General features: G+C 42.8%; 4 protein-coding genes across 4 annotated transcripts in view; 1 reads left to right on the plus strand and 3 right to left on the minus strand.

The window, feature by feature from the left end:
- LOC126562617 (peroxisomal targeting signal 2 receptor) overlaps positions 1 to 26708 on the minus strand; it is a 491929-nt gene that overhangs the window by 439166 nt on the left and 26055 nt on the right. The window lies entirely within an intron of this gene.
- LOC126562992 (ras-related protein Rab-2A) lies at positions 4086 to 7423 on the minus strand. Its single transcript, XM_050219598.1, has 4 exons — positions 7347 to 7423; positions 4617 to 4932; positions 4337 to 4517; positions 4086 to 4267 (listed from the first exon to the last, which is right to left on the minus strand). Exons 1-4 carry the CDS (start codon positions 7390 to 7392, stop codon positions 4169 to 4171), a joined length of 642 nt encoding a protein of 213 aa, XP_050075555.1. The 5' UTR covers positions 7393 to 7423; the 3' UTR covers positions 4086 to 4168.
- On the plus strand, positions 8432 to 9748 carry LOC126562577 (post-GPI attachment to proteins factor 3). The gene is made up of 5 exons (XM_050219126.1): positions 8432 to 8573; positions 8659 to 8816; positions 8894 to 9308; positions 9390 to 9594; positions 9670 to 9748. Exons 1-5 carry the CDS (start codon positions 8432 to 8434, stop codon positions 9746 to 9748), a joined length of 999 nt encoding a protein of 332 aa, XP_050075083.1.
- On the minus strand, positions 12315 to 15714 carry LOC126561489 (probable ATP-dependent RNA helicase DDX20). The gene is made up of 2 exons (XM_050217666.1): positions 15524 to 15714; positions 12315 to 15433 (listed from the first exon to the last, which is right to left on the minus strand). The coding sequence occupies exons 1-2, from the start codon at positions 15702 to 15704 to the stop codon at positions 12315 to 12317; spliced, it is 3300 nt and encodes a 1099-aa protein (XP_050073623.1). The 5' UTR covers positions 15705 to 15714.

Below are 26708 nucleotides of genomic sequence, written 5' to 3' on the forward strand. Positions count from 1 at the left end.
AAAGCAAACAGGGCTCTTGTGATTGTACTTGTGTAGATCAATTTTTTATCAATTGATTTTTTTGTGTTTTGTAATGTTCTCCTTCTCTCTCTCTATATATATATACACGTTTTGTTCGTTTTACTGTATTTTAGAAATTATTTAGAAGCAACAAAATATAAATTGCAACTAGAAAAATTATTTGTGGCGCGTGGTACGTATAGCACGATGGCACGTTTTCGGTTTCTAATGTTTGTACTTACTTGTAAGATGTGTTTTATATTTAGGTAGAATAAAATCTCTCCAATCGATCAGCTTTTTTTTGTTTAGGTGATTAGTTTGTCAGTTCGTTTCAAAAGTTTGCCCTGCTCGGCTTCATCATCATCATCATGTTGGCCTGCTCGTTTAAAGAGCACGTCGTCGTGACATGGCCTGGTCAACAATAGATCTCCAGGAAACTCGATCCCTGGCTGCAGCTTCCCATTAATGTAGGCACCCGATCTCCGACAGGTCCTTCCGACAGGGACCCTTCACCTGATCCAGCCAACAAACTCGCTGTGCTCCTCGACGCCTCGTGCCGAACTGGGGGTCGTTGACGAATACTTTCTTGGTGTAGCATGAGTCCGGCATCCTCATAACATGCCCCAACCATCGTATCCTGCCGGTCTTTGCCACCGTCAGGATGTCCGGTTCTCCGTATAGCTCAGCAAGCTCGTGGTTCATGCTTCTCCTCCACACTCCATGCTCGAACACATCGCCAAAGATGGTCCGGAGGGTGCGACGCTCAAACACGCCAAGAGCGTTTGCATTCTCCGCTCGTATGGTCCAAGACTTGTGGCCATATAGAACCACCGGGCGAATCAATGTGCGATACATCTCACATTTCGTGCGTTCTCGAAGTCTTCTGGATCTCGGCAGACGGTGAAGGTCGCACGGCGCGTCTACTCGGTTTAGTTGATCATCGAACTCCTTCAAATCACGGTTAAACGTTATTAACTTCTCTTCGAGTAGCCAATTGAGCATGTAGAAGTACAGATTTACTCACATGGCGTCTCAGTGTTTTAGGAGATAACGAAGGACCCTGTGATTGGAGCTTGCAACGTTTGCCATGTGGTTCGCATAGGTTCCTTTACAATCAATATCGACTCCTCTAGTAGTGTCTATTAGACTCTTGGTATTCATATATTAATACTTAGATTTGTAGTGAATTTATCTCTTAGTTTGTGAACTATATCTCGTGGTGGTTGGGAAACTGTAACGAAACTTACCTCAATAATGCAGCATATCATAATGTCAGGATACCATCGATGGTCTGCGCTAGGACGATAGGCATTCAGCTTCCATAGCCGTGGTGTTCGAGAAAAACATGCTCAGAAGCAACTTTGTCTGTGAAATAAAAATGAAGGAATCGTTTTACACACGAACGTATCAACCAGTACAGTCTTTTGAGGCCATCCCCATGGATAGAGAAAGCGAGATAGACCTAAATGCGTATAGAGTGATTATGTTTATGCCTTCACCAGAAGAATTAGGATCAAGTACTTCTGCTGCAGACCGCAGGTCAAGGAAGGCAGTTTTCCCGCAGGATAAGAAAGTAAGTAATAAATTACTGACGAGTCTGATCCGTTCGCTTGAACACGTGTGTTGCATTCTTTTCGGAAAATGTTCCTGAAATTATTGTATAAAATCACAGAATAAATCGACCTCGTTAACTAATGTCGTACGAAAGTAGCCAAACGTAACAGGATCCCGAGGTTGAGAACATATTGTGATATTGTCATTTACAATACGAAAATATATCAACAGTATATCAATGTGGTCGAATTTGTATTGTTTATAGATCACACATTCACCACAATAACACAACACAATACAGTCAGCTGTGCCACCCAACACAGTTTAACTGGAATTATACAGATGTTTTCAGTTCTGTTGTCCGTTTTGTTGTTGTTTGTTACTTTGTTTTTATTATTATTTATTTATTTCTGTACTTTTTATCTATACCACATTGCTGCCAGTTGGTCTCATTCCGCCCTTTTTGCAGCGGAACGAGATGCCCTGTAGACATTCGTGACCTTATATGACCCATCACTCGTTCGATTACAATTAGCCATACGTGTGTGTGTGTGTGTGAGTGTTTGTATTTTGGTGTGTGCCAATTTACCAGTTCAAATAGTTTGTTCGTTACCAATCCGTTACTTATTTGCTGAAAGTTTAAATCTAATTTCTTGTATTCAGCTTGTATTATTAATAGGCAATCGAAGAAGGGATTATTGAGAAGATATTTTAACGGTGGCTTAAGAAGCGCTTGGGAACGCCAAATTAGCCACGGCGATGAAATGGGGAAATGGGAAAAGAGAAGACAATGTTTGAGTTTATAAATTAAATTGACTAACTTATAACATTAATATGAATTAGGGATTGCACAATAAGTAGATAGTAGTGAGCTTTTGGTGGTAAAATTTTGAAATGAAACTAGGTGCTCTAGTAATTATTAGTCTTCCAGATTATTATTCATATTTAATTAAATGTGCAAGGTTTCCCAGGAAGGGTGTTTTGTATAATATTTCTCGCTAACAAGGTAACACTATGAGATTGTACGGGAAGATCTTCGATCAAGCGGGATTAATTGTGGCCACAAAAACGCAACAGACAAACTGGGTTGGTTTTTAAAGATAAGGAATTTGAAAAAAAGGACTGTGATACTAAATATTACATACTTAGATTCATACTATAATCAGTACGATATTTCACATGCGGCAAATATAGCAAAACAAAAACAAAAAATAATCAAGTCGATTTTCGCATTCGGCATTCGGGGAGATTGCAGCATAGCAAGAGCAAGCAAGCCGACATAGGAGAAAGAAACCAACAGGAGAACGTGAATCTAAACAAACACGAGCGTAAACGCAGTGGAGCTTATCGATTAGCTAAAGCCAGTTGAAGCCAGTACAATATTATGCGGTGGATGCGTGTTCTCCGAGAGGTGGATCCTAACAGCCGAGATGGTAGCTATGGCGATCCTTGGGTATAGAATCCTCAATCCAAACCGGATCTTCCCATACCCAAGACTTGTGTGACTAATCCACTTAAGGGTAAAATTAAACCAAGGATCCAAGAACGACTACCTCTCTTTCTCTCTCAAGGCTCTCTCTGTAACGGCAAAAACGAAGAAAAAACGAAGCGTCTTTTCCCCCCTATCCGGAGGTTTTTTCAACGGCCCATTCTAAAACCGCTTTTCGAAAAATGTGTTGCAATGTGTGGGTGTGTGTGTGTGTTTGACAAGAGAGTAAAAATATTTACGTTATTAGTTTACAGCCGCCATCCACCCCCAAATAGTACACCGCGTTCTTCGGTTCCACTGCATGCTTTAGTATAGGGCGCCTCAGGCGATCATCTTCCTCTGTCCGTCCCGGTTCCCGTTCCTTTTGCTCTGTAGCGTGCCTGTGTGTGTGTGTGTATTGCCTTTTTCGTTCTCAGCTGGAGAATCTAGCAATCATTGTTCAGTATTTCTCTGCCCGTATGGTTTGTCTTTTGGTTTTGTCTTTTATCTCCTTTTTATTGTTCTTTTTCGCACATTTTTCTTCGTTCGCTTTTCTTTTCTTGGTTACTTTTCACACGTACACTTACACACATATTCCCGATCACAAGATTGGAATTGGTTTTGGTTTAGATTAGGTTTTAGTGTTTTCTGTTGCCTGCTTTCTATACTATGCTGCACAGTCTTCTCCACTTTAACGACTTTTTTGAATTGTTGTTTTTTTCTCTCTCTTTCTCTTATCCTTCTTTCTTCTGATGTACTTTATCGTACAACGCAAGACGCATATTATTCACTTTGTTTGCTATTCTTTTTTCTTCTTTTTTTCATGCTACTCTGTGGAGGGAAACAAAATGCAGCCCCAACTGTTCAACAAATCTTTTTTTTCTGTTTGATCGCCTTTTGTTGCGTTTCCGAGCATTCGAGGATCGTGCCCTTATGGCTTCTTGTGACGCATGCTAGCGACTCCGCATGGTAAAGACACGATCGAAGGAACGCTAAAATACGCAAACCCCGCCTTATCCCCCATTGTTCCAATCCAGTTGTTAAACCCCAAATTTACTTTATCTCATCCCAGCTTCGGCCCAGCGGTGGACCTTCGTCGGGTACGGCATTACACATTATAATTGTCGGTGGCTGGCGGCACGACGCTTAGCAGCAACCACTGCTAGCCGGTCCACCCGGGCTGTTGCCGCTGCCGAGCGACGGGCTCGTCGGGGAGTGCTGCTGGCCAATCTTGATGCCGTTAGCCTGAAATTGTGAACACGCATTAATAAAAGCGCTCATGACACACATCACTTTGGGCCTGGTTCGGCGTACCTCATTGTTGATATCGAAGACACCCTCCTGGATCTTCTCGTAGATTTCCTTTGCCGTGTTGATGAACGCTTCCTCCACGTTGGCCGCTGTACGGGCGGACGTTTCCATAAACACCAGTCCGTGTTCGCGTGCGAACGCTTCACCTTCCTCCTTCTTTACCTCACGGCGTGAGTCAAGATCACTGCAGAAAAAAAAGCAAAACACAGTTAGCTTCTCTCCAATTCGTTTACTCGAGTTTTTAAAAAAATTAATATTAATTTTAATATTTAAATTAATATACCTCTTATTGCCGATCAGCATGATCACCATGTTCGAGTTCGAGTGTTGCCGAGCGTCCTCTAGCCAGGTCGTCAGGTGGTTGAACGTTTCGCGACGCGTAATGTCATACACGAGCAGTGCTCCAGCGGCGCCACGGTAGTACGAACGTGTGATCGACCGGAACGCTTCCTGGCCGGCCGTATCCCAGATCTGTAGCTTGATTTGCTTGCCATCGATGGTGATCATGCGGGCCCCAAACTCGACACCGATCGTCAAATCGTGCACCGGCTGGAAGCGTTTGTCGGTAAACTGCAGCAAAAGGCAAGACTTGCCCACACCTGAAGCAGAAGAAAATTTAACAAAAAATAGAATAAAGTGGAAAAAATGATACATTATTTAAAAAAAAAATTACTAGCAAAAACAATATAAACGATTGCTTTCAAAGTATGGTTCAATGAACTAGCGAACAAGATTATTAATAAAACAACACATTTTCTCCTCGATTGTACTTTCCTCTCCCTAACATGACTCACTCGATGATTCATAGTTTCTCTTTTTTTCTTTCGTTCAATTTGTATAATTTTTACTTCGGAAGCATACGGGCGAGCCATTGGATGACCACAAGCGAAGCGCAGTGTGCAATTGCATTTCTGCAGCAGTTTGTACGACACATCCCTCTACCCGCAATGATTCATACCGCTTCCGGCAAATATAAACAAACAAAGGCAACATTAAACTATTGAGGACGGAGTTGTTTCATCCCTTCCTATCATAATAACAGCTTACGGGCTTGGTAGCTGCTCGTCGCGCAATTCGCTTTCTGCGGTTGGTACGTTTGCAGGGGTTTTCGAATTAGATAGCGCTTGATGCACAATTTAGAAGATTTTCACTTGTACACTCTACTGAGGATGGGCCATGCTGGTCATCGATAAAGTTCTATTACATGGCGTACAATGATTTTTAAAAGTATGACTGAGGGTATACAGACTGTCGGTTAACTATGGGTAAGTACTGGTAACTAATATTTACATGAATTTAATATTACTTATTCCTTTTTGGCGATAAACTATTTAAATTTGTTAACGAGACTTATACCAACGGGGACTGCCCTTGACATGCTTATTTGGAATTCGGACTAATTCCCTCAAAGGAAGGGCTGAAAATGAGGGTATGGTGTTAACAAGTCTAGTTAGCAATTACCAATTCTTTTTCATCGTTACGGTGTATAAATTAGGTATCATTCTGGGTAATTATATCATCAGCGATATATTTATAACGCAGTCTTTGCAGCAGTCTCAATTGAAAACAGTTGAATCATCAGTGCAACTTCCTCACTACAGGGGAGCGGTCCGAATGAGATTTGAACCCCGGTCATGCTATGTGTAGAGCAACCGTCGCTATCGCCACTACCATTGAACCGCCATAAAACCTTTTTTATATTAACAAATAAATAGGAAAACCCTGCACTTGTTCGGATCCCTCCCTATTTAACCTACCTAGTGTACCGTACTGTCGATTTTTACTTTCTTCTTCAACGTACCAAAGCAACTGCAGAGGCTAATATAATTTCCACGTCCGGATTAAGGGTCATTGCGGCCATATAGCAGCAAGCAACGACGGAAACACCGTCGTCTACTTGATTCATACCTGTACCTGAATGCTCACTATTGCGCATCAATCCCATCATGGGCTTGCTTGGGTACGAGCAATACCGTTCGATAGCTTAGAAAGTTTCTGATTTCTGGCCTCAGGGACAACAATTGACGAACTAATCTGTTGTTCGTGAGTTATTATTTTCTGTGCCTCCATTGCTCCATTGCTAGTGAAACCACACTGGTGTGTGACCTAGAGACACGGATGTGGATGGAGTGCCCAACAGTGAACAAAGAACACGCGGGTAAACACGCATTCTTCCCCGCCTGCTATTAGTGTCCGCATGACCCGGTTTTACGCGAGCAACAGTAGTAGTAGTGGTGGCATGGTATAGTTGACGCTTAACAAATTATAAATATTTTTCTTCCTGAAGCTGTGATAATTTTTTCCATCCCATATTCATCCCCCTATCGAGAATTGCCACCCATTCTCGGGTGCAATCGAACGTGAATGGCAGCACAAGGCAAAGGTAACTCGATCTGCTTCACCGAGAAAAGCTCTTCCATATGGTTCGATGTTTGGTAGGTTTGGGTTGACGATGACTACGACAGCTCGTTTCGAGGCATACACCAGTCGAGCATAGTTTCTACCATATCCTTCCCTTGTGCTCTTACGCGCGGGGAGCGATAAGAAAGGGCAGGTTGATGACGAAAAATTATCGATTTTGTTCTTTGCTGCCGCTGTTGGCAGACGGCGCGCGTTTGAGTTGGTGTCACCGACTGTGGTTGGGCATTTCACACACTTCCATCCAGTGTTGGAAGAAGATGCGGGTTTGAGCCCCTATTTCCTCCCTTAAGCAAAACCGTGCTTAATCATCCTTTTCATTATCCCCTTTTTTGTTGTGCTTTCGTTCGGCTTCCTTCCCGAGCCCTTAATACTCCGCCACCCAGCTGGGGTGGTTTGTACACGGTTGTGTTGGTGTTACATCCGACACACACAGCAGCAGCGCCTACGCAATGTGCAAATTAAATCACACCCAAAAACGAGCCCTGCAGGTCCTTTTTGTGGGTGCGGATGAAGAATCAACCGTATGTTTCGCTGGGCGTAGAAAAACCTGAAAATTTCTCAGCTTTGATGTGGCCGTGCCGTTCGCAATTACCTGTGTCTCCTATGATGATGTATTTGAACAAGTAAGCGTACGACATTTTTCTTCCTTGACGTAGAACAAACTTTACCACGACACGACCGATGAGGAAGGATGTACCGTTTTAAGGCGAAATGAATACGGTAGCTTGTACGCGTACTTATTAGAACGGAATTACGTGGAGTTCACGAAATCTGTTATCACACACGATGGGGCCACCTTCTTCGTAGGTTTTTTTTATGTTGCTTCTTCAAAGCGCGCACACACACACAATTACGCACAAGAGAAGGAAGAGATCACTGTTGTGACTAGCGTTTCACTGCGTACTTGGCCCTTGCTGCAAAATATGCATATAACACAACACAATCAGCACTGTACGCAATACTACAGGTCACACGCCGAACGCTACGGACAGGCGATTCAGATTAAGATTCACTTTATCCACAATTCACCGATGTTTATCTCTTTGTTAAAAGGCTTTAGCTTTGCAGAAAAAACACTTTGAGAAAAGTGCCAGTGTGTATTGCGAGAAGGGCAGGTTTGACCATATGACGTGCCCGTTTGACAGCTGGACGATGAAGGATCGTTTGACAGCTTGATAGTTTTGGAGAAAAAAATGTTTTCGTTATTATATTTTTTACAATAATCACAACAGAAAGTATTTTCAAATTATGCTAAATGAACAATGATACTTTTTTGATGCTTTTAAAAAATTTTAAAAGCAATACACGTCCTCATATCCTGACGAAAAGAGCCGTGCCTGTCCATACATGTGCCACACTGTGCCTGCGTTTGTTTTGATTCCGATTTTTCTCAACCATCTCGGTTGCATATGCATCCCGAAAAGACGTGCGGAGGTTCTGGTGTGGAAAACAAAAAATCGTCCTCGCGTTACCGTGTGCTTAGGGTGCTTTGCTGCGCGTAATCTTTTCCCGCTAGAATGAAACAGTGATTTGCTCAGCTCTGGTTCTACCGCGAGGTTGGCCTGTTTTCATTTTTCCGCGGGTATTCGCGCTTTCGCCAAAGGGAAACCACACGCACCCAGAGTGGCTAACGGGGCTAAGTGCAATTTCCTTAGCCGAGTCATATAATTAAGCACCATGATACGATACCGGGTGGTTGCACTTGTGTTAATTATGCTTCTAATTTATTTCTTTCGGTTCATATTTGCTTCCGGCGGTGATCGAAGTCAGTTTTATCAAAATTGCTTAAAGTTCTGTACGCTTGACAATTGTACACAGTGTAAGGATGTTCGGGCATGGGAATTCAAGGATCATCGGTACAGAAGATCTGATGGTTTTTTGTTTGCTTGACCCTTTCCTTTTAGCTGGTGTATCGTACAAGAAGGATCTGCAGTGGAAACACGATCCAATCAATAAACTTTTGATGTGGACATGCTACGATGAGTGCGGTTACGACTGCATGTGGAAAACAACGTCCGCATTTCACAACCGCAACTGGACAACGCCACAGTTTTACGGCAAAGTAAAGCATTCAACAGCGATTAAACTACAGTGTACCTTTGATAACGATTTTCTTCTATCTTTCCTCCTTACTTCCAGTGGCCATTTGTTCGATTCCTCGGAATGCAGGAACCGGCATCGGTACTGTTTTCGATCGCCAACTTTATCACACACTACAAAATGCTGCACCGGTTCAAGCGCGAGGTACGCACCGACAGTCCCATGTACGGCACGTGGCGAGCCTTTTCCTACATCTGTCTGAACGCGTGGATTTGGTCGACAATTTTTCACACGCGCGATTTTCCCATCACCGAGCTGCTTGACTATACGTTCGCTTACTCGATGGTGCTGGCTTCGTTTCACTGTATGGTGATGCGTATGATCCATCGGATGTCGATCCTTGTGCGCGGTACATTCAGTTTCCTGTGTGTACTATTTTTTATCAACCATTTTTCGTACCTTAGCATCGGCCGGTTCGATTATTCGTACAATATGAAAGCGAACATCGTAACAGGTAGGTGCGGGCATGGTTGCTATGGTGTCGGCTTAACAAAGATTTGCTTTTTATCACAACAACTTTTTATCACTTGCACAGGAATGAGTGGAGCACTGGGATGGATTTTGTGGTGTTTCTTGCAGCGCCGAAAGCGTCGTTACGTTTGGAAGTGCTTTCTTTTTATTGTGCTGGCAACTTCGTCCTTGCTGCTAGAAATTAACGACTTCCCACCGATCCTGTGGACGTTCGATGCACATTCGATATGGCATTTGGTAACGGCACCATTAACAATACTATTCTATAGGTAAGATTTTCTTGGCTTTATCCGATGCTTTACGACACATAACATTGGCTAAATATGGCCCATTCTCTGCTTTAGTTTTATCATTGAAGACTGTAAAACGTTGCGCAAAGAGCTAGTCAACGTTGAGGACGAGGAGAGCCGTAAACTGTTGTAAAATTCTCCGCCATTTAAAGGAGAAAAGACTCTGTGTTAAAGGTTACCCTAAAGAGAACGATCCATTGCTATACCCTTGAGGACAATAATACGGAAAGGAAACCATACAAGCTGCTGCACCATTCAGAGAGCAGATTAAAAAATTATAAAATCGAAAACGTAAGTAAAATTGAGGGAGTAATTGGCTTCGTTAAAAATAACTTTCTCTCCGTAAGCATTTTTGGCCGCTTGTTTGAAAAAATAACAATTTTTGACACATTCTTTGGATGGTTCCACGTTTAAATGTCGCAAAATCGGTTCCGTGCAGTTTCTAATGGACTAAAGACATATAATTAGCTAAAAAAGTAATATTGAATCAAAATTATTGCCAAACATACTTACCTTAAGGTTATTACATTCGACAATTTACAGCATTAAAATTTTGTAAGCCAAATTTGACCCCACTTATTCAGCTGCTAGATAGTGTACGAGCAAATAAGTCAATTTACATATTGCGTATGTACGCAGCAATAAACCCCATTTTTGGTATCACGTATTTATCCACGAACGCACGAAATTCTAGTCAACAGAAGGGTATAGACATTCGTTCGATGGTAGTACCGTTTAAGGCCAATAGACACACGCACGTTTCGATGTGAGATTCAAATTGTAGTGAATGACCGTTTAAGGTTTAAAAAAAACTCTTTTGGATTCCTGGTGTAGAACAGAAGCAATATGCGTTTATTCTCGTGTGTATTTCAGGTTTACTTAGAAGACGTATTTATATTATACAGTGCATATTACACTACGCAGATAGAGAAAAAAGGGTAATAATTTATAAGTAAGCAACATTATGAAAGGCAAAACGAACAAAAAAACATTTTTTGGATTTCGGAATCCTTAATCGGCTGAACGCTAGAATAGGATTGCAAAAATATATATATTACACATCTTTAACTTACTTTTTTGCATTTTACTGAAAATGAATTGAACAATTTCTTATAACACATACGTATCCAGTGGCGGATTTAGTCCCTCGGATGTCCTGAGCGGAGTGGAAGTTGGTGGTCCCTATCATATTGAATTTGCTGACCAGGGGGAAGGTTCTTTGTGGATTTGGGACACCTTGCGAAGGCTTACTCCGATGGCCGTTAAATCCTCCACCGTAAGGATTTTTAGTAATACTTATCCTGATATGGGACCATCCCCCCTTCCCCCTCCCTGCTCAGTACCAGGCAGATGACGAAACAAGGATTCGGATTCTGATATTTTTGGATCCTTGTAAGGATTGGGATTCAAAGATCCTATAGGAATTCGGTTGGAATTCCTCATAGCCCTGATTCAGAACTGTTTAATTATTTTCTTCTGGATTGGATAGGGTATTATAAATATATTAAGTTTCGGAAAATGAAAGAAGGAATTTTGTTATAATTTAAAATCTTCTTGACAGCACGTGATCAAAAAATATCTTGTTGTGGTAAAGATCAACTGGGAAATCTTTAATCGATAGAAGCATCTTTCTTCTTTTCTCAATCATTTCTACAAGCATAATTTTTTTTTCCTTAGCCCCAAAAACCTAACATTTTTATTGCGTTGGAACTAGAGTTATACATTGGTTTTATTCTTCAGCACTTAGTTTTGTATTCAATACGATACACGATACAGCGATATTAATGTTCCTTTACACAGTGAATTCATTAAAAAGAAAACGGCAAAATGAAACGAAGAAAAAAAAAGAACAAAACAATAATGATGCACAAATCCAACGTTGGTGGTTGTTTCTCCACGCAATTTAAAAAGCAAAACCCTATAATTCAAAAGCTAGACAGACCAGAGCCGTAAAAACGTAAGGTTCAGCTTTAGAAGCTTCCTCTCTACTCCCTTCGGCTTCCTTTACCATTCCCTCTTAGCTTATTTAAGAACCACCTCTTTCATCTTTTACACACTCCAAAGTTTGGAATAGTTATTGTGTTAAAAAAAACAAGCACAAACGCGGCACTTTTTTCGACCCTCTTCCCCATATCGTTACGATCCCTGCTGCTTTATATCCATTACTGTCAATCAGTCCTAGGAAGAAAGAGGAATCCTCTTTTCGATTTTTTTCGTTTAGTTGTGAGCCTAACAGTTGGGAAGCGTCCTTGGTGTGCAATAGTACAACAAGTTAGCGAACGATTACGCACGCGGGGGGCTATATAAGTCTGAGCCAGAATTTCCTTTTTTTTTAATGTTAGTACTACCACTGGGTTTCGTATCCTTCGAGCCTATGCTAATTAGTTTTCTTAACTTTTCCTCTTTTTAACTATATAATAATATTACGCGCGAGCACAGGCAGCGGCAGCATGGGTGCTGCTTCTAGTGTTAGGGTTGTTAGCGTTGCTGTATGCCTTTCGTGTTAGTAAGTGGGTATGTGTTGTGTGCGTGTGTTTTCTATTTTAAGGTTTTATAACATTCAGATCACAAATTTAATTTGCCAATTACTACTTGCCTGTCTTTACGCGCCTCGAACCGCTCTTCACGTGGTGTATAATGTTGTCGCCATTTAGTGTGGATTGATGATTTCCCTTTCCCTTTGATTAGCAACCGACCGCTTAAGGACTTCGGTAAGCATTGCGCCTTGCATAAGACGCAAAACGTACGTAATCGTTAATTTGCGTCAGCTGGTTCCAGTACTGATTGCTCCACAGGGCGTACGTTCGATGGTAAAGTGTGGTGGCGTGAGCATCGCTACGCATCGGCGGTGCCGTGGTTGAAGCACCAGCTCCACCAGCTGCCACCCCGGGTGCCATTGTAGGAAGGAAAGGTGGTAGAAGATTTTCCATCCGTGCCATAAACGCGGGCGATCGGGTAGAACGCTCTTCATCGATGATAGGTTGCACCGGTGGTGGATTAACGCCGCCAACGACAGTACCGCTGGCCACCGGTGGGATGATTCCGCTCACAAGCAGTGGTGGCGTTGGGATGCTTGGAACGGCAAATAGATGTGGTGAGGCGGCTACCGAAACTGAATTCGAAGGAACAGCTCCTATCTGCTCCAAACTACCGCTCGGTCCAGCAACAGCCGCTACTCCACCCATCAGTGGATCGGCGGACGCAAGCGCATCGTTCTCTTTGGGTGTTGATTTGGCCGACGCAACGGAAACACGGTCGACATCATCGAAAAAGGATGAATTGGACGCATCACTATCGTACGACGAGTAGGAGCTTGCATCATCCATCATATCGTCCACATCGTGAGCCGCACATTCCGGTCCAATTGGTCCAATAGGATCGGCTTCGATCGGGTTAATGATCGGAAGTGATTGTTGATCCAGCATTTCCGGTGGTTCCGGGGTTGAGCCCACGTTCGAACCAACAGTGTTCGAGTTAACTTCGAGCGAATCCTGCTGCTGGAACCGGATCCGATTCGGTAGATTCGCCTGTATAACATCCTCCACCTCCTCCTCAAACAGTGATCCTCGATTCGACCCGCACGTGTTGGAATTTAGCTCAATCTCCTCCCCTTCCTCTCCATTCTCACCGATCTCTTCCGCCAGCACGCCACGATGATTGAGCCGCGAAGCATCGAGCGATATACCGCACGGTACGACATCCGGTACGGAACATTTGCGCGTTAGACCCCGATCGCTGATCGTATCGTCGTGCACCTCCAAACTACATCCATCGATCGAATGGAGCTGCACCTGATGTTCCGGATGCTCCACCCCGAGCTCCTTCTGTTCCATAATCTTCGCAAACAGTGCATCATTGTTCGCTTCGAACGGTGGACATTCGCCACCGTTTGCTTCGCTGTCGGAGCTGTGATCGATGTCGGAACAATCGACGGAACCGATCTGTCGGAATCGTGGATCGGGTATTTGATTTAACCGTGACATCTGTGCGTTAAAGTCCGATCCAACTTCCACCTTTTCCGTGACGTTCGTGCTGAGCGAGGAGCTACTTTCGAGGTCCGATTCATCGCCACCATTGCGGGTGACGATGGTTGTGATGGTGCTACCCTTAAGCAGCAACAGTTGCGTCCCATCTATATCAGGTACCGGGGTCGATAGATTGCCCCGCAATGTTGCAGCTTGCGACGATGGAACGGGCTTGACGCCATTTTTCGATGGTCCCGGTTTGGGAGAATCGTTATCCTCGTCTCCATCATCATCGTCGTCGTCATTGTCGTTGTTTGCATCATTATCCATTTCTTCCAACCGTTCGTTGACATCCGGTTTCTTCTGGTTGCCGTTCAATGAATCGAGACGCTTCGTTTTGGCACCTCGATCACCGTTCGGCTGTAGGCCACGATCGAGACTTAGCTTTTCCATCGACATCGACAATCCATCCATTGCTACCGTGCTTGCCGCAACCGACTCGGACACATTCCCATTCAGCTCTACCGCATGCCCATTAGTTGCCTTTTCCAGCATGGCATTCGGTGCATCTACCAGCTCCACAACCGTTTCCTCATCCGATGTGGACTTTTCCAAACTGTCGTCCATCTTCCCGTCGTCGTTGTTATTGCTTCGTGCCGATGGTTCACCACCGTCGCCATTATTCTTCAGCTCATCGCCGATCATTTTCATCGCCTTCAAAAATAGCTGATCCGCATCCTTGTCGCGGATTTCCTGTACCATTTGCGAAGCGAACAGCTTCTCGTAGCGATCACCGTACGCCTCAAAATGCCACACATTTTCCAGCTGGCCCTGCGGTAGTTTAAGTACAAACATCTCATTCCCACCGATATCGTGCAGAATGCGCCGGAACCGTTCCATATCCTTTACGCCCGATACCAGCGTTACGGCAATGCCTTTCGTACCGAACCGCCCGGCACGCCCTATTCGGTGCAGATAGGTAGCATTATCCTTCGGCACGTCTGCATTGATCACAAGATTAACATTCTCCACATCGATACCGCGCGAGATCAGATTCGTCGCGATCAGTACGCGGGCCCGAAAGGAGCGAAAATCTTCGATCGCTTTCAACCGGAACCGTTGCTCCATACTGCTGTTGATCACTTCCGCCGCCCAGCCGGCCTTCTTTAGGTACGTGCAGTACGTTTCCGCTTTGGCGATCGTGTTCGCAAACACCACACACTGGGCAAATTGAATTTGCTGAAAGATTTCATTCAGCACGCCCACCTTCGCCATCAGATCTTTCACGTTGTCCGGTTCCGCCGGTAGTTCCCGGACGAATTGCTTTATGCCGAAAAGTAGTGGCACCTCTCGCTTGGGCGTTACACCGATAAACTTTGCGTTCATGTACCGTAGCAGCTCACGGTCGCGGTTATTGTAGAACGTTGCACTGCACACGATCGTTTGTCGCTTTTCCGGCAGTGCGGCAACGATTTTGTCGATATCTCCGCGCATACTTGCCTGCAGTAGTGTGTCTGCTTCGTCCATCACCAGTGTGCGGATGTAGGACGTGTTTAGCACGTTACTCTTGATGAGATGCAGTATTCTTCCGGGCGTACCGACGATAGCGGAGCAGTTCTGTAGATTCTTACGATCCACACTTATTTCCATACCGCCAATAAACGAACGTGCCTTGAAGTTGCCCAAATCACTCCCGATACGATTGAGCACCGACTCCACCTGTACCGCAATTTCTCGCGCCGGCACGATCGTCAGTGATTGTGGGAAAGCGACCTCCGGATCGTGCCTTTCCACGATGCTGATGGCAAAGACGAGTGTTTTTCCTGTGCCCGATTTCGCTTGCACCAGTAGATCTATCACAGAAAAAATACAACACAATTCACACGGTCATTGTACACGGAGGTTGTAGATAAAAAAAATGATTATATCGATCGTTTTCTTACCGAAATCACATCGAGCCAGCGGAATCGCCCGTGCCTGTATGGGTGATGGGTGTATAAAATGGTTACGGGCTAGTGCCTGCTTCACTGGTTCCGACAATGCCATCTCCTCGAACAGCAAACTCCGGTCTATGATGGCGTCGGCGGTGCGCACTTTGTCATCGTTCAAGCTATGACCAGCCATCCTAGCCGCTTCGATGGTGTTCCGGTACTTGCTAGGTGTGGCTGTCCTTTTTTTTCTTTATCCAACTGCACCACCCGAAAAAATCCCGTCCCCGGAAACCGAAACGTGACCGCTTTTGGTCGTCGTCCTGCGTGCGTGTGTGTTTTGATGGCGGGGTTTGTTTACAGTTTGGGTCAATGCAAAATTTCCTTCCGTAGATATCTGCATCCACCTTGTGTTGGGGGTTGGATTAGTTTGCAGCTTATTTCACCGATTTCCACGCGTCGGCTACATTTGGCACGACGATTAACTGCAATTGTTTATCGGTGGAGATGTGGGAAAAGTAGGTTTTAGCTCAAATTAGTTTTCACTTTAGCTATGGCTGTAAAAAATCGCGAAACCTGTTTTCGTTTTGTTCGCTCGTTGACATTCATTCTGTGGGGGAGCGTAGCTGACAGTAGCGAAAACGGGCGCCACCTGATGGGTAAAAAGTGTACCAATATCAGGGTCGATAAAATATGCGGTTCGTTGGAATCGGCCGTTTTATTAGGTAAATAATGAGGGCTTTGGTAAAAATGAATAAAATGTTTTAGACTTTTGTTTTCTATTAACAAACATGTATTTATAGTGCTTTCAAACTAAGAAAATTATCGTCGGAAAGTGATGATGATTCGTAGTTTCATGGAATAGTTGAGGGTGTTTTAGAGTTTGCCAATCCTGACTAAAAGATTTGCTCGGGTGAGACCTAACTTCTGAAAATAAAAGAAACGTAGTAAAAGCGGGTATATTGCACAAGTAATAAGTATTCTAAACTACTTCCAGTGTTGAATTATTAAGAATTATTTTCTAAAGATTGTAAGAAGTCTTCACCGTACGTGTGAAACAAAAAAGTATCCATCCAACAGAATTGCAAGCGTTTCAAATCAACATGATAGCTCTACCTCTACCAGATCTACCAGACTCAACGGCTTGTATGGTCACCAGAGGCCTCGTCAACTACCTTCTTTTATTTGGTTTAACGACTTGCTAGGTCACGTCAGCCATCGATACCATGATACCACGGAGTTGAGTAGTCAGTCCTCACTACGGGGAGACGGTCCGGATGGGATTTGAACGCCGGTCCGGTGCTGCCATGCGAAGACCGGGCTTTCGTCGTCTATATGTTCTCGTAAAAATGATTTCGTGCATTTGACCTCGTACAACGGTCTTAGTTCTAGAGCTCTAGCATAACATAAGAATTTGTCGTCTAAGTGTCTTTGTTAGCTTTGTGTAATAAAAGGCTTCAAATATGGTTGTGAGTTGTACAATCAATCGTTGTACAAAGCAAGAAGCAGCGTATTGTCGGAATTCACTCATCCAATCTTAGCTTAATTCTCTTATAGCTGGCATTTGGATTCAACAACAAAAAATCCTCAATTGACTATATCAAATGTTAACTCTTCTGTTACGATAGAGGACAAACTATAAATGAAGAGTACATCTTGTTCTCCACTTTTCAAATTTAACGATTAATACCTAGCAGCTATATCTAATCTCGAGTTAAGTCATACATACTTGGGACGCATCAAGCAGCAGGCAAACGACTGCTGAATTCAACCGATGAAGAAGCAGTACCCAAACTTGGCCCTAATACCAAAATTGTGTCAGAAGCACTAGGTCCTGCCTGAAGTCCCAATCCTAGTAGCTAACAAAGAGAGAGGAACCTGTTAGTTTTTGCAAAATATGGTAAATGTCGGACGGTCGGTGGAAAGGTCTAAGAATAGTGAACATTCGCCCACTGGCCTAGGCGCGTGTGGTGCCAACTGCCATTGCATAGCGGGCACATTCGGTTGCAACCGCAACGGTTACACTTCAACCGTAACAATGCAAAACGGGACATGTTTTTGATGTTGGAAATTTAATTTTAACCAGTCCACTTGAGGGGTTGAGTGACTGAAATTATGCTGCTAGGCCGACGTCACGGTGCTGCAATTGTAGAACTTATTTTCGGTGCACTTGATCCAAGGTGGTAGTTTCGAGGGTCACCCAAGGGGGAAACGTTAATCGGTGTCAGTAGATGCGCCTCATTGCAAAACACAAAGCGACACTGCCGTGCAACTGCTGCAAAAAGGCCACATTGTGATACATGAGGCATGGTATTAGCTCTGTACGGTGTCTTCACCGTCCTACCGTTTCCTTGCGGATGGGCGGATATGGCGCACATAACCATCGGAAAGGCACCAGTGCAATTTCTCCAATAATGTGCTCTGGGCAGAAAACAGCTCACACTATGTAAGAGGTTTTTAGTATTAGCAAATGATGCTCATCAGCGGATGGGCAGGAATATGGTTGGGTGTTGGTTGCTGCTGCGGAGCTGTCGACGATGACACATGCACACACAGGACGCACAGGCTAACCCTTTTCCGTTCCGGCGCTCTTTGTCTTTGTCACATCGTAGTGTGCACTCCAGTCGTGGTGCAGTTGGTTCTGTCGATTTCTGCAAAGTTTTGCAAACCGAAGCAGAAGCACCAACGGCAGTGGTGGTAGTTTATTATTAACCCATTTTAATGAGCAATGCATTTTGGTAGCACACTCCGCGTGACACTTGGTGTGGCAATCTGGACGATCTGGCGACGACGGTTTGCACATACGATCAAGGACAACGGACGCGTGCCCTGCGCGAACCTTCGCTGGTTGATGCTGATGGCTTCCGATAGCAGCGGACTGTTAGTTGTTGATGGTTGAACAGCAGCTGCCAGTGCTGCATCTTTACACATTACAAGACCATATTTAGCACGTATGTCACAGAGCAAATGAGAAACGGTTGGGTAATGCGTGGTCCATTGCTCATCCGTGCCCAAGGAGTACATATTGCATTACAGCTTCTATTGCTTTGGTGTTGGTGTTACCTGTTACTAGAACATTATTGGGGAAAATATTGCAAAATGAACGACGATCCATGTCCATAAATAGTTGATTCGCAAATGAAGTAACTAGAAACAGCATTAAATGATCATTTCTGCTGCGAAAATGACGCACCCAGATGGAGCAAAATTATATCAAAGTGCTGTTATGCTCTTGCGAACATTTTTTTAAATTTTAAATGCAGTTTATATATTGAGAATACTGTTCACACTATTAGTTCAATCCACATGCGAAGAATTTGGAAGTTTTTAGCACTTATATTCAGCATTCTTAAAAAAATTTAAGGAACTTTAGACAGTTAAGACCCAAGCGTCATCATCTGACTAAACCCTAGTCATATCCTGGACAAGATGTGCAAGGTTTTAACCAATTTTATTAACAACCATTTTAATCAAATATCTGAGCATCAAACGATCACTTTGTATGAGCGTGTGACATTGTTCCGGAAAAATGATTATGTTGATGATTTTTAATACATTTCCAATGATTGATAAGTCGTCCATAAAAGAGATTTTGACTTCTCTCATCATGCCTTAACATCTTATTTGAATGACTATCGCAAATCGCTCTGTGATAAAGCCAGAGGAACAATTGATCACCAATCCCTCGAAAAGGTCGAATACGAAAGGCAACTGATTTCCGAACTATCCATGCTTTTTATATTTTAGGATTATTTGGGGGCTACCGGTGGTAAGGGCAACAGCGGCTCCGGTCATACGGCAGGGCCGGGATTAAAATCCCAATTAAACCGTTCTTCTGCAATGAGGACGGTGCAAGTCTCGTATGCCGTTCGATGGCCAGCATGACTTCCGAAGTTATATTAAACCAAGAAGAAAAAACAGTTTTTTAGGATATCCCTGTCATATAAGACATTTATCTGTATATTGTCTTTTCAAGAGGCAAGAGGCATGAGGGCAACAATATGATATATCAATCAAATGATATTCATATCGAACGTCTCACCTGAGATCTCTAAATAAGTATTAAGAGTTGATCAAAGCGATACTCTTCATCTTGGGAAATAAAAATTCAATATCAATATCTTTAATATCTAAATATCAATCCATTACAATGATATCAGGCTTCCGCTTATAGTTTTTATGTTGATTGGTACACCAAAATAGAAAATCAACTTCCGGAGTGCAACAGATTGTTTGTCGAAGCTGCCGGTGACGGCAAAACTATTAATCGTTCCCTCAACATACCCTCAACCCTCATGTTTTGCGCTCTGCACATAAACCTGCCGTTTGTAATTCTGCACCAAACATCTTGCATATGCTGTGCAATCCGACGCGTGGCTTGCGCCCTGTGCTGGGGTTTTATGCTGTTCGGTTTTCCGTTGTTTTCATGTGTGATTTTCTTCGGGCGGAAGTAGCGCGTGTTTTTATAATTCACTGGCGACGCTTTGTCGTGGAGCAATGCCCTAGTGCAGGAAGCAGAGTCACCGTGCAGACACTGGTTCGGCGGCAAATTTGCTGGAGTGCAGGAAGTGTTTATTGCAGTGCAATGGGGTGAAAATAAAATTTTCTGTGCTGTGTTGGTTCGTTTTGCTATAAACGAGTTAGAGTTAAGCATGCTTAAGGAAATCTAGTCGGAGATCTAATTAAAACCAGGCATTGTTGTTCTTGGTTTTTTGGATTGGTGGATACACTCTTTGATCTATTTTTCGATCTAGACCTATTGTGATTCTTCCATGAGTTTATGGGCTCTAAGAATATCTTGTAAGTAATATTTTCTTATCGCAAACTGTCGGCTCGTCTAGACGACTCTCGAGATTCCAGCTGTCGGGAAGCATTTAGCGACATAATGAGAGCACATGTTTTTTCAGACCTCTGATATGATGTTAAATGTCGAAGGGGCAATGCTCTTAAGGGCTAACTTTTATTTTGATTGTATGTTTTTCTAATCGTCTACGAACTTCCTACAGAGAAGTGTTTGAAGTCATTGTCCTCATTGTTTAATGTTGTATGGACGATGGAATAACACAACTTGAATATATTTTGCTAGATTGTTCGAACCAGATGGATGATCATTATAAATATATCCATCTTCGAATCATCCTAATCTCAAGAACTTCATGCTACTGGTTCTGAGCACAAATCTATCTGGTAGTTTTCTATGTTTTACAAGAGATGACCCGTCCCATAACCACCTAACAAGAATCACAATCTCTAGCCACTAATTGCCACCGTGGACGGGCGACCGGTTAGCTGTTAGTTTATCTTATCCCAATACAAATCAAAACCCGTGTTTCCGAGGATCGCAATCCAGCATTAAAAAACAAACAAAGTTTCAACACTCACGTCCCGCCCTGATGCTGTGTTTTTCCACCGTTACGGGTGCAACAAACTTTCACGGGGCTCCGTTTAGTTTAAAAAATACCCTCGAACTCATGATCACGAGAACGGAAGAAACCACTTTGGACGAAGTCTGGTTTAACTACGGCACGGTTCACTAACCTGTACCGGAACAGTGCAGCAGTGGTTCCCTCCTTGGAAATCAAATTCAAACCCCGTGCTGCCATAAAACGTCACCCGAAATAAAAGGAAAAGACATCTTCCTAGCGGTGGCTCCGTTTTCGGTTTCTGGTTCTTGGATGGATTTACTGTTTCCTGTTAAAAAAGGCTGATAAAGAATAAAGGACAACGCTAAGATAAAACAAAGATGAATTTAGATTTTCATTTTTGGCACATGTGCTAAAGCAAACCACATTTCAACAAGTGCATGTAAGCGGCAAATGCTGCAAAACGGAAAACGCGAATGGCACAAATGGTCTGTTTTACACTATGGAAGTATCGGCACGCGCCCCTTTGGAAGTGGAATTGCAAGGAAGCGCGGAAAAATGGGACGATAATTTTCCTCGTTACGGCACTTTTTTCTGTTCGCATTGTGAACATATGGTAGGAAAGAATGCGGGCAAAAATTGGTTGGATGATACTTTTGTGATACTTTGTACTGTGAATGGATTACCTTAATGTTTGCTATTGTATCAATAAGTACTGTAGAAGTATAAGGCTCCGATGCGATGAACATGTCTTTAGAATGATGCCGAACAATCCACCATTCAAAGCCCCGGGGCACGGGAAATTTCAAACTGTTGAAATCCATGTGAAACTGTCAAAAAATGTCAGAACTCAGATTTAAGTTTTTTCTTCGTTTTCAATTTCAATTTCAATTTCAAAAAGCGATTTTAAAGCGAGAAAACTTTACAAACACTCATGAGTACCAGAAATTTTTGTATTTAAATCTCTCCTGGCGTGAATGAAAAGTGGGAAAGAGAAGGTATATAATGTTAAAAAGCCTCTCATATTCTTATCTATCCTAATAAAAAACATCTTTATCAAACAATCAGCGATTATCTTTATCATCAAACAAACAGCGATACGTCTTTAGCGTTTAAAATTAATTTTGGTTCACTTTAACCAGCATATTTAATTGAATTATTGACAATACGGCAACGTGCCGTCATACTTATTTATAAAAAAATTTAATTATTATTAAACTAGAGAAGTTAATACAAATTTGAATGATTATACATCTAGCATTATGACAGAAATTTATGAAACCAAAGCTTGATATTTTGAACAAGTAACAATCAAAATAAATACAACTATATTGGGAGTGAAAAATAAAATATTTCTAATTAAATTTATTAGATGCTACTTTAAATCTAAAATAATTTTTTGTAGTATATTTGTTTCGAAATTGAGAGTTTTTCTTAGCGTCCGTGTAATGATAATGATGAAAATAATAGTATGCATAAAAATATTTCTTTTTATTCGGATAAAGTGGTCTGAAGTCATCGAAAAGTTTTTTTGTCACTTTTATAATTTTATCACTTTGGGCAAGTCTTGGGTTTGGGAGACCTCGTAGGTTTCCGTACAGCTACACCATCTAATGACACTGTCGTAAGTCGTGTAACTCCCCATAACTTGCCATATTATTGGCAAGTCTTACAAATTCTTGGGTCTAATTCTTAGACATTCCTCCAGACACAGCAACGACCTCTGCTTGAAGGCCTTGTTTTATTCTCTCAAATACGCTGCCGTTGTCGATGCATGCTTTTCATCGTTTCCTTGCAGGCCATCAACTGACTTCCCCATTATATCCTGTTCGCTGTCGGCTTCTTGCATTAGACTCCAAAGAAGTTCGACATTCCCACTTCCGGTTTTGCTTCACAGAAAGTCTCCTTTTCCATTATCTGGATGTTTTTTTGTTCTATTTTTCCTTCTATTAGCGGCTTACAAATTAATTGAAATAAATAAATATAATTCCGAAAAAAATATATTAAATGTTTTCCAGTAGCTAACGTTGCACGTGCCATAAAAATAGTTCTTATCTGATTTTTACTTAAAACAAACATTTCATCAAAAGCAAAAGAAAGAAGCAACAAAACAAAACACTGCGAATGATCAACCAGTGCTCGTGTGACGAGTTCCCCCTTTGCGATCGCTTTTCCGGATCCTTTCCATCAACAACACCACAAAGATGGAATCCATCATCTACCGCACTCAGTCAACCTCGAAGGCTTCCGTTCGTACATTGCGTTCCTCGCGTGGCACAATTAATCTTTCGCCCGTGTTTGCCCGTAAGCCACCTCGCGATCGTATCGAAGGGGAAAACGCACTTCATGAGCATAATAAATAAATTGCTGGTTTTCTTTGCGTTTGTGAGCGGAAGCAGCATCGTATTTAAAAAGATCTACGTAAGGATCACAGTCAAGAACCATCTTCCACGCGATAACATCTTTCGCCCTTCCCGCTTACGATCGAATATCAGAAACTTAAACACTCGCACACAACTGCGTAAGAACCGATCTGCACCATCGAAAGGGGACAGTTTTTCCTGGAGGGTGCAGCACATTTTTACCGTCTTGATGTTCTCGCAAGGGAAACTAGGGAGAAAAAAGGTAACAGGAGTACGTACGTGTAGATGTTTATGCTAAAACATCCTAAGCAGACGCCTGGAGTCGGGAACGGGAAAACCTGTTTTTTTCGCTGCCGGGTTTAACGCACTGGATACTGGTTTTGTTTACGGAAAGGTGTCAAACGGAAGCTGAAAAAAGACAAATTCAACGTGTGCCATCGTTACCGTTAACGTTAAGAATATGCTGCAAACAGTTCGTGCCTTTGCTGAACTGTTTTCGTTTTAGTTTCTTACTGTTACTGTAGCTTTCTTATGTGCGTAGCATTTGTGCAGTGCACGGGCATGTTTTTACACAAGGATACTCCCGTCCATAAGTCCATAAGGATAGCACAATGCCTCCCAAGAAGGTTGGACCAACCAGGTAGGATGCAGAAAAAGAAAACAAGAAGTGCAATGCCCTGTGTGGTCTTAACTTTCTTTTAGAAGATAACTTTTTTTGTTGGTAAATTTGTTGTTGTTTTGAACTGCAAATGCACCCTTAAGGTGCCTCCAGCAGATGCAGAACACTCCTGACAGGCATCCAGTCACGCCACGTGTGACCTCATTTATCGGTCGTTTTGTTATGTTTTTGTAATAAGAATTGTTAAGAGTAGCGTCCCTCATACTAGCCTAGCTAACCTAAAGATTTTCTGAAACATTGATTCGGTCGCTTGAAATTAGTTGCATGCAATTCAGTTTATTATTTAAGAAAATTATTTGACATTTTGCTATAAGCAGACAATTATTGTCACATCAACTGCTAATAGCTTCTGATGCTGCTTAACTTTATGTAATAATAGTTTCTTAATAAGCCCTTTTAATTTCATGTTTCAGACATTCAGATTTTCTTACCCAGTGATGATTGCGAACCCTCCTTCAAAATTCTAGAATTGAACTTTGTAGTGTATGAGGAATGCTTTTCATGCATAATACTGAAGGATCCAATGCCTGTTCCTGATAACAAAATCCATGCACAGCTTCACAAAGAAGCTGGGACTATAGATAGGTTTAGATAGGTCTTCTTCTTCTTTGGCCTGCTCAAGATTGAGCACGTCGTGTCGACATGGTCAGGTCTCCAATCAGTTTCCAGGAAACTCGATCTAGGGCTGCAGTCCTCCATTCACGGCTGCATCCGATCTGCGACAGATTAGACTCCACTTGATCCAGCCAACGAGATCGCTGTGCTCCTCTACGCCTCGTGCCGAACGGGTCGCTGGCGAGCACCTTCTTGGTGGGGCATGAGTCCGGCATCCTGATCACGTGCCCCAGCCAACGTATCCTTCCGGCTTTGACTACCGTCAGGATATCTGCACTGCCAAACAGCTCAGCTAGCACGGCGTTGGTTCTCCTTCGCCGCACGCCCTGCTCGCACACACCCCCAAAGATAGTCTGTATCACCCGCCGTTCGAAAATGGCGAGTGCATTGCCGTCCTCAGTCAGCATAGTCCAAAACTCGTACCCATAGAGGACTACCGGTCGTATCAAGGTGCGGTAAATCGTGCATTTCGTGTGTTGTTGGAGTCTTCTGGATTGCAGGAGTTTGTGGAGTCCGTAGTAGGCACGATTCCCCTGAACAATGCGCCTTCGGATTTCGCTGCTTACGTTGTTGTCCGAAGTTACGATCGTACCAAGGTAGCAGAACTCCTCTACCACCTCGAGATCGTCACCGTCTACTGATATTCTGCTTCCAAGTCGGGCTCTATCACGGTCAGAGCCTCCGGCAAGCAGGTATTTTGTCTTCGTCGCATTGATGCTCAATCCAACTCTATTGGCCTCGCGTTTCAGTCGTTTCAGGCCTCGTACACCGCCACAGTTGTCCGTCCGATGATGTCGATGTCATCCGTGAAGCCAAGGAATTGGAGAGATCGGGTGAAAAAACGGGTGAAGGATAGATAGGTAAGATAGTTTAAATAGCATTTACAATATAAAATAGTGTATGGGATCATTCCTTTCATAAAGACCCATACCTGAACTTCCTCTAACATGCCTGGTTCAGGTAAACAATCATCCTTTTGGGGAATTTTCTTGCATTGCAAAAGAGTTAGATGGAAACTACAGCGTGAATACTTATGAGAAGGAAACATGAATACTTTTTCAAACTGAATTCTTCTTCTTGGCTTAACGACCTTCTAAGGTCACGATGGTCATCGAATCGTTTACTAGACTTGCCGATACCACGTAATTGGATGATCTAGCCTCACTACGGAGGGATTTTCCGGATGGGATTTGAACCAAGGGCCTGCCGTTTGAAGACCGGCACCGCTGTCCGGCACCACCGGTCCGGTAGTTTATTGTGGTATTTTAATTCAAACTGAATCAAAATACTGTTAAAGGTACATGGATTGGAATTAGCAAATAGTTTAACGTACATTCCTAAACGAATATATTGCATTGTAGCTGGGCAAGTTGGGAAACTGGGTTCTGATTTTATCCCCATAATGTGGATGGATTATTAGATTAAAATTGATACAGTCAAATATTCTAAATTTACTGCAAGGTTCCGCTGCCACATGCTTAGTGTTACAATGGGTAATAAATGTGATAATTCTATCTTACCAATTGTTTTGAAGAATAATCTTCAATCTTGGTTTGTTCATAGTTTGAAATAATTATTTTTATTTATTTCGTATGGACGTCCTGGTCGTATTGCAAAAAGGAATAATTTTAAAACTTTTTTTAATGTTTTGTAATTATGTTTCTGATTTTTTTCTTTAGTCTTAAAGTATTCGAAACAGGTTAATCATGAGAACGAACATACTTAGGTTGCACAGAGGCGTTAGGCAGGGACATTAGACTTTATTTAAAAATACATTTTTTATTTTCTCAATTATTAAATATGGTGGCTTTAATTTTTTATATTTTATTTATTATTAAAAAAATTGGTGTGTATTTTTTAAATGCACTAAAGCATATCTGTGGTTCAAATCATATCCGGCATGATCTTCTTCTTCTTCTTCTTGGCTTAACGACCTCTAAGGTCATGCCGGCGATCGAAATGTCTTACTAGACTGTCAATACTACGTAGTTGGTTAGTGAGTCCTCACTACGGAGGGATGGTCCGGATGGGATTTGAGCCTTGGTCCCGCCGTATGAAGACCGGCGCCGTTGTCGCCTGTGCCACCGGACCGCGACCGACCGGATCCGGCATGACCTACGGGAGTCGATTAAGCGAAGAAGAATAATTGCTAATTAGAGGTTTGTTCGCGAGATATTGAA

Source organism: Anopheles maculipalpis, chromosome 3RL (assembly GCF_943734695.1).
Source record: "Anopheles maculipalpis chromosome 3RL, idAnoMacuDA_375_x, whole genome shotgun sequence".
NCBI classification, from domain to species: Eukaryota; Metazoa; Arthropoda; class Insecta; order Diptera; family Culicidae; genus Anopheles; species Anopheles maculipalpis.

Excerpts from the sequence above, each read along its gene's own strand:
- LOC126562992 (XM_050219598.1), bottom strand. The coding sequence starts at position 7,392 with ATGTCGTACGCTTACTTGTTCAAATACATCATCATAGGAGACACAG. Across the intron at positions 4,933-7,346 it reads CATCATCATAGGAGACACAG|GTGTGGGCAAGTCTTGCCTT; the intron begins GTAATTGCGAAC and ends CTTCTGCTTCAG. Across the intron at positions 4,268-4,336 it reads TCTTCGATATCAACAATGAG|GCTAACGGCATCAAGATTGG; the intron begins GTACGCCGAACC and ends TCACAATTTCAG.
- LOC126562577 (XM_050219126.1), top strand. The coding sequence starts at position 8,432 with ATGATACGATACCGGGTGGTTGCACTTGTGTTAATTATGCTTCTAATT. Across the intron at positions 8,817-8,893 it reads CGCCACAGTTTTACGGCAAA|TGGCCATTTGTTCGATTCCT; the intron begins GTAAAGCATTCA and ends CCTTACTTCCAG. Across the intron at positions 9,309-9,389 it reads GAAAGCGAACATCGTAACAG|GAATGAGTGGAGCACTGGGA; the intron begins GTAGGTGCGGGC and ends TCACTTGCACAG.
- LOC126561489 (XM_050217666.1), bottom strand. The coding sequence starts at position 15,704 with ATGGCTGGTCATAGCTTGAACGATGACAAAGTGCGCACCGCCGACGCC. Across the intron at positions 15,434-15,523 it reads GCTGGCTCGATGTGATTTCG|ATCTACTGGTGCAAGCGAAA; the intron begins GTAAGAAAACGA and ends TTTCTGTGATAG.